Raw genomic sequence first — 18,926 nt, forward strand, 5'->3', positions numbered from 1 at the left:
TTTTGGCATTCCTTTCACAAACTGACTAGAGATATGATCAAATGGGTTCTCATTCCATAATCAGTGAAATAAATAGTTTAAAACTTCAAGCAAAACTGGTTCATTACCTTGCTGTCGCTGTGCGCAATGAAGTTAGCGATCCGAACTTGAGAGTTCTCACAACTCTATGGAAGTGGAAGTGAAAGCTGGGGAGTTCCAATTTACTATTAAAGTTGCACTAAATTATGGCTTCAACTAAACCTTATATCTTTAATACAAATTCAATTACAATCATGGCCAAAGAAGTAGAGGGCAAGGCATGGTCTGACTACATGTGTTCTGACCAGTCAGCACCCTGAGTGTTGTGTCTAGTTCAAGCCATCAAGGTTAAATAACAGATTTAAGTGTTAGAGGGCAGAAGGAGAACAAACTCTGAATCCTGATCCCCAAGTTAAAGGATATTGGAAGCAGGATCTTCAGCCCATTGAGCTCATACTAACCATCTAGCATCTCTTTTTTCACACTTCCCACCCCAATCTGTTTTATTTCCACCAACTCGCCCAGGGCCAATTTACAGTGGCCAAATCATTCACCAACCCATACACCTTTGGGATGTAAGAGAAAACCAGACCACCTGGGGAAAATGTTCAGTGGCCTGGCCTCCACCAGGTCAGCCCAGCTGCCATGTTCATAGGAGATAAAGAGGCACAACACAAGCTGCTCCCAGTTCAAGGGCAACTGCAGATGAACAATAACTACCTGCCAGCGATAGCCATGAGAAGGAATTAAATTGAGTCATCTCCTTCATAACCCCAGTAATTTTTTGGCTCAATTAAAATATTTCAGAAAAGAAATGAGAAGCAAACTAAAAAGTATAGCAGAAGAATGATGGCACGGCAATTTCCCACTGGGTTGTAACCCAAAGCTTCAGTGTCAAATATGGTGGAGCCCAATACCCTTGGTGTCTGTTCATTCACCAGCAGTCTGATATTGTTAGGGTTGGCCTTTTCCCTTCCTTGTCCTGTTGGAAATCTGCCATCTTCTCCCATCACTTCTCAGTATTCTTTCTCTCCTGTCCTTACACCTGCTGTATATCCACCTGTTAGTCTGTGCTCCTCCCCTTCCCTTCTCCTCTCTTCTCCTCCCCTCTTCCTCCTCCTCCCCCCCCCCCCCACCTTTCTATTTGGGCATCACTGTTTTTTTTCCTTATTCCTGATGAAGGGCCCAGGCCTGAAACTTTGGTTATTTTTTACTTCCTGTGAGTGCTGCATGACCTGCTGAGTTTCTCCAGCATATTTGGGCATTGCAATGTTAACCAATTAGTGAAAGGGCTTTCCCAGAACAGAAGAATGAGTCTGTCCAACAAGTCAGCTCAAAGTTAAATATCAGCCCCATTTTCAGAAAATAAACTGTTCCTTTCATAAAAATAATCACTGACCCGCCCTCCACTGCCTTCCATGGAAGAGATTTCCACAGGCTTGCCACCTCAGAGTGAATAATCTTCTCCTCATTTTGTTCCTATAATGAAGCAACAAGGAATGCACACCACACCCTGACCAGTTTTATACACCAGGCTTGCCAAACACAATTTTCCTTTCATAACTCAATGTCAGATTTAGCTATCTCCATTAAATATCTCCAAAGTGTCCTGTTACATACTTGATTAGCAACAACAGAATTTTTCCAATTGAAGTTGTGCCAACTGGACAGTTGTCCCCTTTCTCTCGCCCTTCTTTCTAAAATAGAGGGGGGGGGGGATTCCAATGAGTATGTTGAAGTCAGCCCCATCGAAGAAGAAAGAGAGATCCCTTCAGCGTTATTGGTTAAAAATCTTGGAACTCTCGACAGTCTGGCTTCAGCTATTTCCCCAAGATTGATGAAAATAATCACACTGTATGACAGCTTCAATCTAAAATATGGACAAAGTCAATGGCAGTCAGCTGTGCAAAATGTTTTCCCCCAGGAATCATTTGCATTCTTCCATGATCAGAAAATATATCCCATTTCCTCCACTTACATATGAGCAGAAAACAAATTGCAGAAGGGGAGTCATCAAAGACTGGATGTACAGTGGGTCAGGTAGGAAAGCAGCTGCCTCCCAGCACCAGTGGCTCAGATGCAATCCTGACCTCTAGTGCTGACAGGGAGGTGTCAAAACGAGGCTGAGGGTTTTAAAGATTTAAGACAAGGGTTGACCACTTGACAAAATAGTGTGGGTTAGTTCCTTTGACCCAACAAATTTCCTCTGGGTGCTCCAGTTTCTTCACACAATCCCAAAGACGTACATGTTGTTTGATTAATTGGCCACTCAAAATGATCTTGAGCACATAGGTAGAAGGAAAGATTCTGAGAGGACAATGGGAATGTTGAGAGAATAAGAGAATAAATTTGGCGTAAAAGCAGGTGGAGATGTATGGTGATGGGGACAAAGAGAGCAAGGGGACTTTCAATGAAGTATGATTTTATAATTCCACATATTGTACTCTTATTATCGGGATGGTGTTCCTTTACTGATACGAGTATGTAGAGTGAAAGGAGAAATGAAAGATGCCTTTGTTACGATTGAAATGTAAAGCTATTCATCAATTGTAAACACACTGATCTTTACATTTCAAATCTTCATGAATTACATACTAATCCGCTGACTGGAAACACAAGTTTTGCCACATTGGCCTGAAAATAAACATCTTCTACTGCTTGAGGTATTTGTCCCTCTCCATGAAAGACTCAACAAATTGGTTTACTATTTTAAAGCAAATAGTAATTTTTCTAATGGTGATTGGAGATGGTATAAGCGGCACCATTTCTCTTTCCACTGAAGTCAATGAAAGATAAATTTGCATAGGGCAGATTTACCATACAATTCAATCTCATTTCTTTACAACATGTCCTTGAGCGATGTTATATTTGAATAATGAAATGGAAGAGAAAAGATGCAAAGCCACAGGTGTTCTACATCTATTCAAGACAATCAACTGATTAAATATTGTCAGACCAGGGCTTACTTTGGAAAGTTTCCATCAGTACTGGTGAAAAAGAATTGGTTGGAAGTTTGATAAGAGGACTTTCCATTCCTTCAACATTGCACCTGCATCAAAAAATCTTAATGCATTCCCCACTCATCAGAGTATTAAACTAGCACATTAGTGCCCTCTGGTTCTGGACTCACCCATGTTAGGTGTGGTCAATATCATTTATTTTTGTCCAACATTTCCTCTGGGCTTGCAAAGTTGGCCTATTAATATTACTCGGAGTTTGATTTCACAGGTAAAAAATAATGTACTTTTTGCCCATCATTATCATCCTGACTAATCTATTACATTGTCTTTCCTGCAGAGATTTAACACTTTTTGACCTTTAAGGTAACAGGAGTTAAGAAACATTGATGGAAAAAATTCCATATGGTCAACAAGCAGTGTTCATTTTTATTTAGCTCAGTATTTAAGTTGGTGTTGGAGGGTGTGACATGCTTTGGATTACAGTCAAAATGAGGCTGAGAGTTTTAAAGATTAAAGACAAGTGCGGGGGTGGGGGGGTTGTCCACTTGACAAAAGAGTGTGGGTTAGTTCCAAATAGCTGCAGTTTCCCAGAGTTTCAGGTATACTACATTAGGAAGTTTTGTCCTAGCAGATGGGTATATTAAAGATATTTCATGTCAAGATTTGATATTGATCTGTTCTGAAGCTGAGATCAAAGCAAATTCCTTTCTAATTTGTGCATACCATATTTTTGGTGTTAAAAGTGTGGCAGTTTTCTCAGAACACTATTAAAGTCAAATAAAGAGCTAAAACTTTAAATTCCATTCAATGAACAATGCTGTTGGGTTTCACACGGCAACTCCAAAGTTGTGCTGGACTGTAACACGCATGGTGACTTTTGCAAGGAATTTTTAATAGGACATAACACCATACAATCAACATTTTTCCAGCTGCAGGGAGTGTTGGCCAATCAAAGAGTGGATACAGGTACTTCCCGACTTACAACTGTAATTTGGACCGATCGTATCTCAGAATGGACGTATATCAGAATTGTGTACATTTGTTAAAAAAATATAAAGAAAAAATATAAAATATACAGAGTTTATGTTGTATTTGAGAAACTATAACAAGGATGTAAGAGCTAAAATGTCCCCACTTACCTTGTTAGTCAGCATCCTGGGGTCTGTGAGCTTGGCACACCCATCTTGATTCCTGTGCACAGGCACGAGTCTTCAGTTGGAGCATGCACGGTGGGTTCGCGTATTGGAGTTCAGTTGGTGTATGCTTGCGAGTTAAGTGCCCTAACGATATTGAATTCACACCCTAACCCTCGCGCATGCGCCAATCGAACTCCAAAACGCGAACTGCGCATGAGCCAACCGAAGATTCGTGCCTGCGCACAGGAATCAAGATGGAAAACAAACAACCTCTGCCCGAAGATTACCAAAGGACCTGAGTACAGTGTCTGCAATTTGGAGAATATCTCTACGTTGCTCTTCCTGTTCCCATGGAATGAGTGAAAAATAGATGAAGTCTCAGGTTCTTGGGTGTAATTCTTAATGCAACAATGAGCATAAACTGTGCAGAGAGGCAGAAGCAGCAACTTGGAATGATATTGAATCCAGGAAGATAAGGATCATCACCCTGACCTCCATCAGCAAAAAGGCAAGATTATATTCAAGGCTATTAGAGGTCATGGCTCTCAGTCAGGACAAAGAGTTCAGTGATAGAGTCTGCCCTTTTAGGTGCATAGTTTCAACAGAAACAAGATTAGTAAAAGTTTGCTGTTATTTAAATTTTTTAAAATTTAGACATATGGTACGGTAACAGGCCTCTTCAGCCCACAAGTCTGAGCTGCCCAGTGTGTGTAAATATAAGCTGTCTTTTTTGAGATCACTGGCTTTGAAAATTTTTTACCAATTAATATTGTGTATTGCACTAACGTTTACATTATTTGCAGCTGTTGGATTCTGGAGAAAAGGTGCCAGGGAAATTAAAAATACTGTAAGAAATTGAACTTCTTCTACTCTGGGTTAATTTGATTTTCAACTTCACAGCATCATTTTTTTTTTAAAAAGACTTGCGTGAATGCATTTCTAACCCAAAGTACATCTCAAAAACAGTGCAGCATATGTGTCATATTGATTTATAGTTGCAGCCTACTGTACACCATCAACTATGGTCAATAGCACTGCAGTAAAGGTAACAATGCAATATATAGTTTTTTTTTAAATTGTTTAACTTGAGAAACTAACTTACCCAGAATGCTTCATTTCACCTCAATAGTCACCCAGGCTTTATGCTTGTTACAAAATTTTGAGCAATGGAATGACCTTAAAGATCAAGCATGCCAATCTATCCTGCTGTTTCAAAACTCAATACATTAACGTGCAGGAGTAACAGAAACTTCCGGATAAATCAGCGCTGCATGGATGAAGCAAAGTCTGTTATTGGATCACTGTGGAATCAAATGCACACTCCACTAGCTCACAAGTGAAGAATTTTCAAAGGGTACCACTAAAGCAACCAAGAGCACACAAATATGGAGAGTTGGTGGATAGACATTGAATAAAATACCACGACGTGTCTTTTGAAGGAAAGCTAATTTCTGCAAAATAAAAATTAAGACTAACAAAAGAGCTGCATCTAATTTAATTATCCACAAGGGCAGTACAGCTAGTGTAGTGGTTAGCTGCTATTTCAGTACTGGTGCCCCAGGTTCAAATACGGTGCTGTCTGTGAGGAGTTTGTGTGTCCTCCCCGTGTGTGCATGGGTTTCATCCTGGTGCTCTGCTTTCCTTCAACTCTTCAAAATATACAGGGGTTGTACATTCCTCTGTTTTAACTTGGTTTATTTGGGAGCCACAGGCTCTTGGGCCAGAAAGGTCTGTTACCATGCTGTACATCTAAATATTATAATTTAAGATGTAGTTGCAAGGCACAATTTTTCTGAAGAGGTCGATACATATATGGTTCTCATATTACTTCAAAAGAACATTAATATTTCAGGCTTTTTTTCTTCAATGAGGCAATTTGGTGTTTTTAGTCTATATGGTTTATTAATGAACAGCTCCAGAAACCCAGGGGACTTCTTAATTTTACTGGAGGTAGTTTGAACAGGAAGCCTTGGAGGCAAGCATGGACTGAACAACTGTGCAGATTTCTACAAATAGGATCAGACAGCAAGCGCATCATGAAATTGTATGTTACATGTATCTTTGATGATGGCGAAATGTAACATCTTTCAATTGTAGAGTACCTTTAATGTACACATTCTCAAGGCCCTTCATGAGAATGTTATCAAGCAAGTATTGAGCTGAACAAGGTGGGTTTGGAAGAGCAATTTGAGGAAAAAAGGTCTGAGAGATAACAAGGTTTAGTGAGCGAATTGCGAAGTGTTTGTTTTAGTAGCTGAAGTCAGAACCATGTGGTGGAGTGAATAAAATCATGGAATTTCAAGAGGTCAGAATTAAAGTGCAGATATCTTGAGTGTTGGAGGAGACTGTAAAAATTAAAGAGGTATGGGTCAGTAAGGAAAACACTATTGTGTAGACAGGTATTGTAGCAAGTTAAAACAGAGGAATGCACAACCATAGATGACCTTGTTTCTCAAACAGAACAAACAATAGAGACAAGAGTAAACTGGAACAAATAATGTGGAGTACAAATGAACATTGTTTATAATTGTTCCTTAGACAGCTAAAAAGGTGCAGAAACTGAAAGATTTCTCCTGATCCAGTTTAGATTGTTCATCCCACATATCAATAGTGGTCGGTGCACTTTCTATCAAGTGTGCAGTGCTTGTTTGCTAACAAGATTTATTGGTGAATAATTTAGGATTTTACAATTTTTTTATTTATCATATTAGTGTGCTACATTATTGAAGAATGAATTGTTTCACCAGGTTCATGATAGTTCATTCATGAGTGCTTCCAGTTTGTCTATGGACTCTGATGGTTCCATAAAAGAAAATGCCAAGTAAAATTTTAATTATACAATTCATCAATGTGTGGTTTACCCAGATTCCTGTTCAGTTTAATCATTGGGGCATAAAGCCATAAATAAGCTTTCTGCTGTTGAATAAACTAATATCCATGGCTATTCTCTGCTATTAATGATGGGTAAAATTTGACTCATGGCCTTGTGATTCATTAAAGAATACAAAGGGCAAAAGATCATTCTTCTTTCCAGGAACACTTTAGTTATGTCAAGACTATTAAGTAGCTTTTTGTTTAGTGCATGGATCAGACACTCTAATATTCCACAGTTTAGCAGGTAATTTTTTCCCCTTTTTTAATTTTTGTGCTTTAATTTGAGCTATCCCACAGCTTCATAAAGATTAATTTATTTGTTCATTGAAGAATGGGGCAATTAAATTAGGTGAAAGAATGCCAAGGCAATGTATGTTTTGAAATGTATGAAATCTAACAATTCATTTTTAGGTCTGTTTGATGCCTGTGGTTACTTACCGAGCAATCTCCGTGAGATCCTTGCACCGTGGAGTTCATATTCTGTTATGCAACATCAATGAATATTAGAAGGACTTGTGGTGAAAGAAAGTAAATATTATTCACGTTTCACACTAATTTGCTGCTGAACTATTTACCAAATCTGAATTTGAACTAGTCTCATGCTAGCCTTGACTTACTGAAGATAGCATTTTGCGGTACTCCCAATGGCTGCATTTACATGTGGTTTGACTCACCCACTGAGAGCTCCTGGATGAGCAGAATGATCTCTACATGCTATTAGAGGAATGAGATAGCTATACACCAGCTGTATTCCAATGTGGTAAGTGCTGAGAGGAGGTGGTAACCCTTTGTCCAATGTTGAGGTGATAAGATTGACCCAGGCTCCTCATCATGAACCAGCCATTGAACCACTGAACATTAGAGCACAGAAACATACCACTTTAAGCCTTGTAGCCTGTGCTGAACCATTTTTTTTTGCTTAGTCTCACTGACCAGTACCCAGTACATAGTCCTCCATACCTCTCCCACCAACGTACCTGTCAAAATGACTCTTTAATGCTAAAATTGAGTCTGCATTACACCGCTTCTTCTTTCACATTCCCACCACACTCTGTGTGAAGTCCCCCCTCATGTTTCCCCCTAAACTTTTCCCCTTTCACTCTTAGCCCATGTCCTCTGGTTTGTATCTCACCTACCCTCAGTGGAAAAATTTACTCTGTCTATCCCCCTCATAATTTTAAATACCTCCATCAAATCTCCCCTCATTCTTCTACGCTCCAGGGAATAAAGTCCTAACCTCTTTAACCTTTTCCTGTAACTCAGTTCCTGAAGTCCTGGTGACATCCTAATAAATCTTCTCTGCACTCTTTCTATCTTATTGATATCTTTCTTGTAGTTAGGTGACCAAAACTGCATATAATACTCCAAATTTGGCCTCACCAATGAATTATACAATTCTACTATAACATCCAACTCCTCTACTCAGTACATTGATTTATGAAGACAAATATGCCAAAAGCTCTCTTTACAACCCTATCCACGTGTGACACCACATTCATGGAATTATGTATCAGTATCCCAGATCCCTCTATTCTCTCGCACTCCTCAGTGCCCTACCATTTACCGTGTATGTCCTTTCTTGGTTTGTCCTTCCAAAATGCAACACCTCACACTTGCCTGCATTAAATTCCATCTGCCATTTTTCCAACTGATCCCTCTACAAGATTTGAAAATCTTCTTTGCTGTACATAACCCCTCCAATCTTAGAGTCATCTGCAAACTTGCTAATCCAATTTACCACATTATCATTCGGATCATTGATATTGATGGGTCCCAGCACTGATCCCTGAGGCTCACCACTAGACATAGGCCTCCAGTCTGAGAATCATCCACCACTACTCTCTGGCTTCTCCCATCCAGCCATTGTCAAATCCAGTTCACTACTTCACCATGAATACTTAACAACTGACCTTCCTGATTAACCTCCCATGTGGGGCTTTGTTAAAGGCCTTACTAAAGTTCATGTAGACAACATCCACATTCTTTCCTTTGTCACCATTCCTGGTAACCTCCTCAAAAAACTCTATAAGTTTGGTTAAACGTGACCTATCATGCACAGAGCCTTGTTGACTATCTCTAATCAGCCCATGGCTATTCAAATAATTGTATATCCGATCTCTTAGAACACCTTCCAATAATTTACCTACTATTGATGTCAGGCTCACCGGCCTATAATTTAAACAATGGAACAACATGAGCTACCCTCCAATCCTCTGGCACCACCCCCATGACTAAGGACATTTTAAATATTTCTTCCAGAGCCCCTACAATTTCTAAACTAGCCTCCCTCAAGTTCCGAGGGAATATCTTGTCAGGCCCTGGGGTTTTATCTACCCTTATTTCCTTTAAGGCAGCAAGCACTTCCTCCTCTTTAGGTTCCATGATCTCACTACTTGTTTTACTTATTTCCCATGACTCCATGCCCTTTTCCTGAATGAATACTGATGAAAAAAAATTAAGATGTCTTTCATCTCTTTTGGCTCCATACAAAGCCAACCATTCTGATCTTCAAGGGGATCAATTCTGTCTCTTACTATCCATGTGCTTTTAATATTCCAGTAGAAATCCTTAGTATTTTCCTTCACATTGTCTGCCAAAGCAACCTTATGTCTTCCTGATTTCTTTCTTGAGGTTTTTCTCAGATTTTTTATACTCCTCATTACCTCATTTGCTCCATGTTGCTTATACTTGTTATACACCTCTCTCTTCTTTTGAACCAGATGCCCAAGTTCCCTATGCCTTCTAACCTTGCCTTTGATCCTGATAGGAACATACAAAATTCTCAAAATTTCACCTTTGAAGGTCCTCCACTTACCTCGCACATCCTTGCCTGAAAACGGTTTATCCCAATCGACACATTCTAGATCCTTTCTTATTTCCTCAAAATTGGCCTTTCTCAAATATAGAATCTCCACCCTAGGGCTTAGACCTATCCTTATCCATAATTAACAAAACTAATGGCATTATGATCACTGAACCCAATAACTTCCCCTATACATACTTCTGTCCCCTCTCCTGTCTCGTTCCTTAATAGGAGATCCAGGATTGCACTCTCTCTGTTTGGTACCTCTATACATTGATTTAAGAAACTTTCCTGAACACATTTGACAAATACCAAGCCATCCAGCCCTCTTACAGTATGGGAGTCCCAGTCAATATGTGGAAAGTTAAAATCTCGCACTATAACAACCTTATTTTTCCTGCAGCCGTCTGCTGTCTCTCTATAGATTTGCTCCTCCATTCTCGCTGACTATTGGGTGGTCTATAATACAACCCCATGAATGTGGCCATACCTTTTCCATTCCTCAGCTCCACCCATTAGCCTCAGTAGACGAGCCTGCTGGTCTGTCCTGACTGAGCACAACTGTGATATTTTCCCTGGCGAGCAATGCCACATCTCTCCCTTTCATCCCTTCCCCCCATCTATCACATCTAAAGCAACAGAAGCCCTGAACATTGAGCTACTAGTCCTGACCCTCCTGCAACCAAGTTTCATTAATGGCCACAATGTGATAATTCCACATGCCAATTCACGCTCTAAGCTTTTCTCACAATACTCCTTGCATTGAAATAGATGCACCTGAGATCATTTCCAACACATTCAACCCGTTGAATTCTAACAGTGCATGCAATTTTCACAGCATCTTTTCCCTCCACCACTCCTCTACCCGTTCTGGCACTCTGGTTTCCCTCCCCCAGCAAAGCTAGTTTAAACCCACCAGAGCAGCACTGGCAAACAAGGATATTAGTCCCCTTCCAGTTCAGATCCAATTCATCCCATTGGAACAGGTTCCACCTTCCCTGGAAGAGAGGCCAATGATCCAAAAACCTGCAGCCCTCCCTCCTGCACCATATCTTTAACCATATTATCCTCCTATTTCTAGCCTCACTTTTGTTGGAAGTATGCTTTGCAAGAATAATCAGTTATAGCAATGATCATATTCAATGGTGGTGCCCCTCACTTGAAAGGTCAGCAATATTCACCATGAAGATTTACATGTTGGCAAAACTTCTGAGGGTGTCACCATCTATGAATACACTTCTGTATTTGGGAAGGAGGACAATGCCTGGGCCAACTCACTAAGTTTTGTTCTTCCCTAGAAGTAGGGAAGCTTTATAATTTTGATCATACATTGTCTTGATAGTGCAATTATCAACAGCAATATTGGAATCACAATCAAACCCATCCAATCAGCACAATGAGGTCGACCTTCCCGCCGCTGTAACCCAGATGCCTGGCTCTTTGGTGCGTGTTAATTATTTTTCTCTTTGAACTCAAAAGTCTAAATAAGGCTACCAGATGATAAAAGCTTATTTAGAGTACCAAAACTGATTGAATTCATGCAGGAAAAAGGCTTTGGTTCTCATCCTTGAAGTATCCAGGGTGAATGAAATTAAATGTTTCATTTTGGTCACACATGGTGCCATGCAAATAATTACATCCATCCAATGCCCAAATGTCATTCTTCACTCAGATCTACTAGCACAATTAAACTTCAAATCTATAATTTTGCTTCATTCTTACTTTCAAGACAAAAATAAAAGTATGTTTGGCTGCAAACAAAATAAATAATTCTGGATTACTATTAATATGAGATTATTATATACAACAATATCAATCAGATAAAAATTTTGGGTCACTGCATGGATTTGTAGAGGAAACTACTTTTTCTGGACACACATACAAAATAAGTTTAGAGAAGTTATATTTTATCAGACCCATAAATGAGAAAATTGAATTAATTAGAATACAAATTCAAAGGCCACCACCATAACATAAGATTGTGCATTCATTTTTTGAAATAATGGATGATATCACAAAGTGTGACCACAAAGGCGTTGAATCATTCCACCATTTCTTTGATGCCCGTAGGGAAAGAAAATTACCTTTTTTGTCCAGTTTGACCTACATGTGATTTTAATCCCACACCATTTTGTTGGAAGAGACCTAGGAAAGTACTCTGAAAAAACACACAAATGCTGGAGAAACTCAGCAGGTCAAAGAATGCCTTTATGCATCAAAGGTAATGATAGAGAACCAACATTTCGGGCTTGAGCCCTTGATGAAGGGCTCAAACATTGGTAATGCATCATTACCTTTGCTACATTAAGGCACTGTTTGACCTGCTGAGTTTCTCCAGCATTTGTGTGTTTTTTCACTTAACCACAGTCTCAACAGGATCCTGTGATTTACCTCTAGGAAAGTACTCTGTTGCGTCAAACTGGTACCAAAGGATTTCACACCGACAGACCCATCACCATCTCTTCAAGAATAATAGGATGGACAATAAATGCCAGTATTGCTCACAATGCCTAAATCTTGAGAAATAGTTTAACATTTTTTGGTTTAAAAAGCCAATTATACAAGTTTTATCAACATCAAAATGAAACATCATGATATCCCCAAGAGTGGCAGGGTAGCAATAACGGGGACCCTTTATCACCAGGGAAATCCTTCCTGATATATAGCTCCAAAGCCAGGTACACAATCACCAAACATGATGCCAATTCCAAGTAGGATTTGGACAGCATTCCTAGATGGGTGTTTTGAAAAATTCCACAGATCAATAATGGACCTAGACTTGGAGTCACTATTATTCTCCCCCAAAATTATGTCCAAGTGAAATAGAGACCCTTTAAAGATTTTTTGCAAAGCTTGTGAGTCTTATAATGCAGTGCACTGTACTAAAAAATAAGGGCTAAACATCCTGGCCTTACTAATCTCCAGTATCATCATGAATAACAGTTGCTGGACTCCATCAGTATAAAGGGGTGACAGAGTGTTCAATCAGGTGTGACGACTCTCTTGGATCACTACCTCTTGGTAATGGATTGATGTACATTAGAGTGGAAGCTGGTGGTACAGTGGTGGAAGGGAAAGGCTCCAACATTGGTCTGGAAAACACCACCAAATAGCATCACAAGTGTGTTACCACAGATGCAACTGCTGACAATTAAACATTTTTTGTACCTGCTTTTTAATCTTATATCTTTCTAATTGACTTTGTAGTTTTCCCTTACCCTTCTTTGACAATGAGGAATCTACCCATGAAATTTTAGAAGGTGACAATGACAAAAAAAGAAGGGCACCACAGATATTCCATTACCGAACGATTATACTGGGGAATGGTTATAGAGAGAGCTGCCTTGAGGGACCATAGGATATAGTCGAGGCAAAGGGATAATGCAGAAATAGAAGGGTAATTAAGCAGTAATCTGAAATTAACTAAAAGGCATTTGGGGTCTATTTTAAGATGTTGTCAGGAATATTGTAGGGCAGCACAGTTCAAATAGCAATTCATGCAATGTTATTATAGCACCAGCAATCAGAGTTTGAATCTGTCACCATCTCTATGGAGTTTATATGCTCTCTCCATGACCTGCATGGGTTTCCTCTGAGATCTCTGATTTCCTTTCTCCCTCCAAAAACATACGGGGTTTCTACATTAATTTGGGTGGCACGGGCTCATGGCCAGAAGGGTCTGTTACCATGCTGTGTCTCTAAAAAAGAGTGTGTGAAGCAGGATCCAGGAGAGAAAATGTGGGAATCATATGAAGTTCAAGCTGTATCAATGTTTGAAGAAGATCTTGCCTAATGTGCAGATACTGTCAACATACAATGGGATAATATTTCCACATAATCTGCTTCTCACAGTAATCTAAATCTTACTGGATTTGGAGGGAGGGGCTGTAAACTCTTCACTTTCTTCTGATCCCTCCAGTTAATAATGTAAAGAAAACTTTCAAACATTAACTGCTTCTCACTATTCCCACTAGACTGGCCCTTCAAGTGCTAAAAATGTATCTTTGCATAAGACCTTTAATGGTGAAGGAGAACAATTAAACTTAGAAGCTCCCAGAGTACATGTAATGTTCCCATCTTACCTGATTGTTTGAAACATGGTTTAAAAACCTGTTCACCTAAAAGATCAGAATTATATCAGTATTTATTTTGACCTAAATAAGCCAGTATCAGGTAATAATGCTCAAAAGAAAATCTGTAGTTATATGAATTATTTGGAGACATGATGGAATTCAGGTCTATCAGAATAACAATGTTACCAGTAAACATATGCCAGTGATATTTTTTGGTCCATCGCTTTTTTGAAGTTGATGCATTCAGAACAAGAACCTTACATAAAAGCAAGGTATTTATATCACAAAGAATTCAAACTTTTTCAACCAATGTAACTTTTTGTAGCAAAACGAATGTTATCACTGGAGTAAAATGCATTTATAAAGACTAGTTTCTTAACTAAATATTAATAATACCTGGGTGTGTATTTTTTTTAAAAACTGGTAGCAAATTATGGAAATAGGAGAAAGATCAGTCCATATACCAGCACCATTTAAAAAGACCAAGCATCTCCATTTTCTCAGCCATGATTCTTATTCCGTCGATTTCCTTACTCAGACAGTATCCACAGAAGAAGAATTCCAAACCCGTTTTACTGAGCACCTCAACCTGGAGTGCTATATAAAGATAGGAACCATGCATAATCCCTGTGTGTCTGTACCATAGAAAGATATCCTTGGTGCAAATTATAAATATGTACCCAGGCCATGAAGATGCACTCAAAATATCATTGAGTACCTGACAGGCAGGCATCACAGAGAACTACATGTGTATGTCAGCCCCTGGGCCATTGAATAAGCTGCCATTGCTTGGTTTACAGGCCCAGACATCATTGCTGTATGTTCATGAAACATGAAATGTCAGCACTTGCTTATTAAATCAAAATCCAACATATACTTACAAATTTCTGAAAGGAATGGCTAAAGTCCATTTCAAGGAGTTTTTCTTTCTCCAGGAGATAGAAGACCTGAGGGACAAATTGCTGCCTGGGCTTTCTGAGTATGGATTGAGTACATGTCATCCAAGCAGAGCTAAACCTAATCTTGGCTGTGGTGGAATACACATCTTATAAAATGGAGGTGCAATAGCAAATCACATAAATCACAGACAGTGTGTCAATTAATAATATGTTTTTCTCTCTAAATTTGATTTTTGGTTCTTCAGGCAATTATATAGATTTTGGTCATAAAAAGATGGAGCAAAGAAATAGACCTGTGTCAAACATCTATTTTTACATTAGTCCCAGCCTTACTCATTGTTTGTTGACAGAGTTTCATGTGTCATGTAAGAAAGAAAAGATCTGGTAGCAAAATGAAGGTCAAGTCTGAAGACTCAATAGAGCTATAAGTAACTTGATCTCATCCACCTCCTCCCTGTTACTATTTTAGTATTGGAAGCACGGATCTTTTGTTCAGCCTGATGGATAAAATCAAAGATCACACCTTCATCAGCAAACTTAACGAAATGCAGCAAAACTTACAGCAAATTAATGTGGTGTCATATTCCAAGATTTTTCCTATGAAATCCCACTGTTGGCTGTCCCAGGTGATGATGGTCCCATCTTCACAGTTCAGTTCAGATATTGACAGCTGATCTTTTTCAAAGTCCCATAATCGGAACAAGTACAAGTCCCCAACAAATGCCCTCTCAAGTTCGATTTGCAGCAGATCTACTTTTCGCCTGTGCTGTCGCCCAAGCACCAGGCTCCCATTTTGTCCAAGAATTTTTTTACCCAGAGTTTTACTGTGCACCAATGTTTTATTGACATAGATAAGAGCTTCTTTACTTTGATAATGCCATGTTAAACACAGAGAGTGCCATCTATGCAAGGCAAGGATTTTCTCCACCTCAATCTTCTGATGAAACAGCCAGAATATTAGTTTTCTGCTTGTTACTGTGATGCCGAGTTCATGCTTAGAGTTTCTCTGATTGTCTGTGATGTAGGAAAATACTACGACTCCTTTGTTGTCTTTCATTTTTAGCCTGATGTCCACGCATAGAGTAAATTCTTTAAGAGGAGGGATCTTTATTGTTGGTGACAAGGTCCCATATTCGTTGGGTTTGTTAATTTGGAAAACAGCTTTTTGACCTTTGAGGTTGATGCCTGTGGCTGAAGGAACTGGAAAACAGAGTTTGAATATGCTCAGTGTCATTAAGGATGAGAATCAAAGAAGAACTACGTCTGAATATTCAGCAACCAAAATCCTACCGCAAAATATTCTCTTTGATTCAGATCAGTTATTGGAAGTTCAAGTTCTGTTTTTGAATGCTACTCTCATCTTTAACATCGACTTGGTTTGGATCAGTGAATGACACTATGAACTGAGCCATACTCACCAGGACAGTAACTAAAAATGGCACTGCAACAGCCATGCTTGGCTGGAGGAGGAATTTCCAATCGTGTTTCATTTCCCACAGGGGATTTCAGGGTGAGGAGGAGGGTGTAAAATGTTCCAAGGACTTTGTTCTGATCTATCACTAGAATGTTCTTTGGAGATACCAGACAAAGGCTTCTCTCTTGTGGTTACGTTCAAAGGCATGGCAGGAAGTTCAGAGATGTCCATCAGTTGTTTTAACCCAGATGCAATCCACGTGGATGTCGCTATCTATCTCCCCACATTCTCCCCCACCCCCCCCCCCCCCCCCACCATCATCCACTCTGCAGGCTCAGTGAAAGTGGTTCACAGAGATACAAGGCTGCAACCAGCAAGAGTAGGAGCTTGTCATAATTTAATGAGGCTCCAATCCAGAGGCCACTCAAATCTTGCTACTTTGTGAAAACCTGCAGCTTTCCTTTTCTATAATAAAATGAGAAAGTGCTGGATATATATATATACACACAGCAGGCAAGGCTGAGAAGCTACAACTCCCACTAAATTGTTTTGGAAATTTTCATTTTTAATTTCAGCATTAGTAACACTTTTTCCATTTTTCAATCACTATTTCTTTGCTATTCTGTTTTTTACAGTTGTGTGAACTTGCTTGGGGCAATTTGATTCAGACAATGGTGAAGGTGGATCAAAAACAGAATAGTCTAAAGGTGTGGATAAGAATGTGGAAACACACCTTAATTTTATCATTCAATTCCTTTGCACTACATAGTGCACAGGCCAAATTCAACCTTGGGTGAATTGGATATTTAGAGTGCATGGTTAATGTTAGCATTCTTAACAGTGTTGAAGAACAAAAGGATATCACCAAGGGTCCACACCACCCAGCACACACTCTGTTTTGAGTAAAACACTAAAGTCTGTAGACACCGTGGTTGAAGTAAAAACACAATGCTGTAGAAAGTCAGCAGGTCAAACAGTGTCCTTTACATAGCAAAGGTAAAAATACATAATGGGCATTTCAGGCTTGAGCCCTTCGTCAAGCTCTGTTCTTGCTGCTACCGTCAGGAAAGAGGTATTGATGTCACAAGACTTGCACCAACAGGTTCTGCAACAGCAGCTACCCCTCCACCATCAGAGTCCTCAATAAAAAATTCAATGAGGGACTCATTTAGGGACTCTTCACTTTATTGATTTTTTTCCTCTCTCTGTATTACACAGTTTGTTTACATTTCTTTCTTTGTTTACACATGTACGACGAGTGCAGGTTTTTTTCCGCCACTACGAGTAAGTGGTGATTCTGCCTCGCCCACCATAAAAAGAATCTTAGGGTTATATGTGATGCCATGCATATACTCTGACAATAAATCTGAAATCTAAGAGATCATTGCAAGACTCAGTGGGGAAGGAATGGACCTTGAATCCGGTGGTGTGAGTTTTCACTCCTATCTTGGGCCCAGGAGTAGAGAATGTTTTATATATCCCGCTGTCTGCATTAGGGTTTCTGGCTTTACTCCCACAGTAGATCCTACAGTAACTTCTTTTGCAACAATGAGTGACAGCAGTTCCTGGTTCCACTTTCCACCAGCAGGCGGTTGGATTCCTGCTGCACTTTCAAGACATACAGAGGGATTCCTTTCGACAGGATGAAAGGGCCAGGTTGAGCCCATTTTTTCCAATGCTAACATTAATTCACCCTTTAAAATTTTAACATTTACACTCAAATTTAAAGAATTTGGAAAGTGATAAACATGTGACAGCTACATAACATTTGGAAGAGCTGAGTCGAACAAAACAGTTCTGAACTTGGCCTCTGAGCAGCTTGGGAGAAATGGGATCACTGACGAAATCAACGGTTATGATTCATCACCTTTGGCTCTTACCGTGGAGTACAGAGACTAGAACGAATAAGACCAGACGGAAGAAGGAAATACGAGCCTTAGGAAGCATCCAACCGCTTGAAATGGAGCAACTCCCTCTATGGGACCCCATTCTGAAACGAAACCAAGATGAATACAAATAAAAGCATGTAACAGGGCAATCAATACATAAAGCAAGCTAGAATGCACACTGCAACTAACACATAGTCCCTGATATGAAAGCTAGTATTGAGAAAGGCAGATTTGTAGAGGGAGTTCCATGCCAAGGGGCTGGTCAGCTGAAATAGCAGCACAATGACTGGGCAAATGGAATATGTGATGTGCAGAGATTAGTTTGGAAACACACAGGGATGGAAGGATCGGCTTCATTTTTAAATTTCAGAAGTATTCATAACCTTTGCAAATGTATGACATACTACAGGAATAATGCAACATACTGCTATTCATACAGTCATTACAAATTGGAAGCAATGTCTCCTCCTCACTGATTATCAACACAGGCACCCCACCAATCCAAGGATGTGTGCTTAGCCCACCGCTCTACTCATTATACACCCATGACTGTGTGGCCAGACACAATTCCAATACTATCTACAAGTTTGTCAATGACACCACAGTTGTCGGCAGAATCACAAATAGCAAAGAGGAAGTGTACAGGCAGGAGATAGATCAGCTTTTTGAGTGGTGTCGCATCAACAATCTTGCACTTATTGTTATCAAAACTAAGAAGGAAATTGTGGACCTCAGGAGGGAATTGGGGAACACAACCCAGCCCTCATCGAGGCCTTAGTAGTGGAGAGGGTCAAGAACTTCAAATTCCTGGGTGTCAGCATCTCCGAGGATCTGTCCTGGAGCTTCCACGTTGATGGAAT

General features: G+C 39.7%; 1 protein-coding gene across 19 annotated transcripts in view; it reads right to left on the bottom strand.

The window, feature by feature from the left end:
* The window catches only part of LOC138738838 (adhesion G-protein coupled receptor G2-like), a 121,208-nt gene that overhangs the window by 92,612 nt on the left and 9,670 nt on the right, over window positions 1–18,926 (bottom strand). For 18 of the 19 annotated variants that reach the window (XM_069889915.1, XM_069889909.1, XM_069889903.1 and 15 more), the window contains exons 2-5: window positions 18,058–18,167; window positions 15,325–15,963; window positions 13,874–13,909; window positions 7,427–7,468 (exon numbers count right to left, since the gene is read on the bottom strand). In XM_069889915.1, coding sequence (XP_069746016.1) covers window positions 7,427–7,468; window positions 13,874–13,909; window positions 15,325–15,963; window positions 18,058–18,166 — 826 coding nt within the window. In that variant the 5' untranslated portion in view covers window position 18,167. The remainder of the gene's footprint in view (window positions 1–7,426; window positions 7,469–13,873; window positions 13,910–15,324; window positions 15,964–18,057; window positions 18,168–18,926) is intronic. The other variant, XM_069889912.1, reaches the window with a different exon arrangement.

The sequence above is a fragment of the Narcine bancroftii genome, chromosome 7 (assembly GCF_036971445.1).
Source record: "Narcine bancroftii isolate sNarBan1 chromosome 7, sNarBan1.hap1, whole genome shotgun sequence".
NCBI lineage: Eukaryota > Metazoa > Chordata > Chondrichthyes > Torpediniformes > Narcinidae > Narcine > Narcine bancroftii.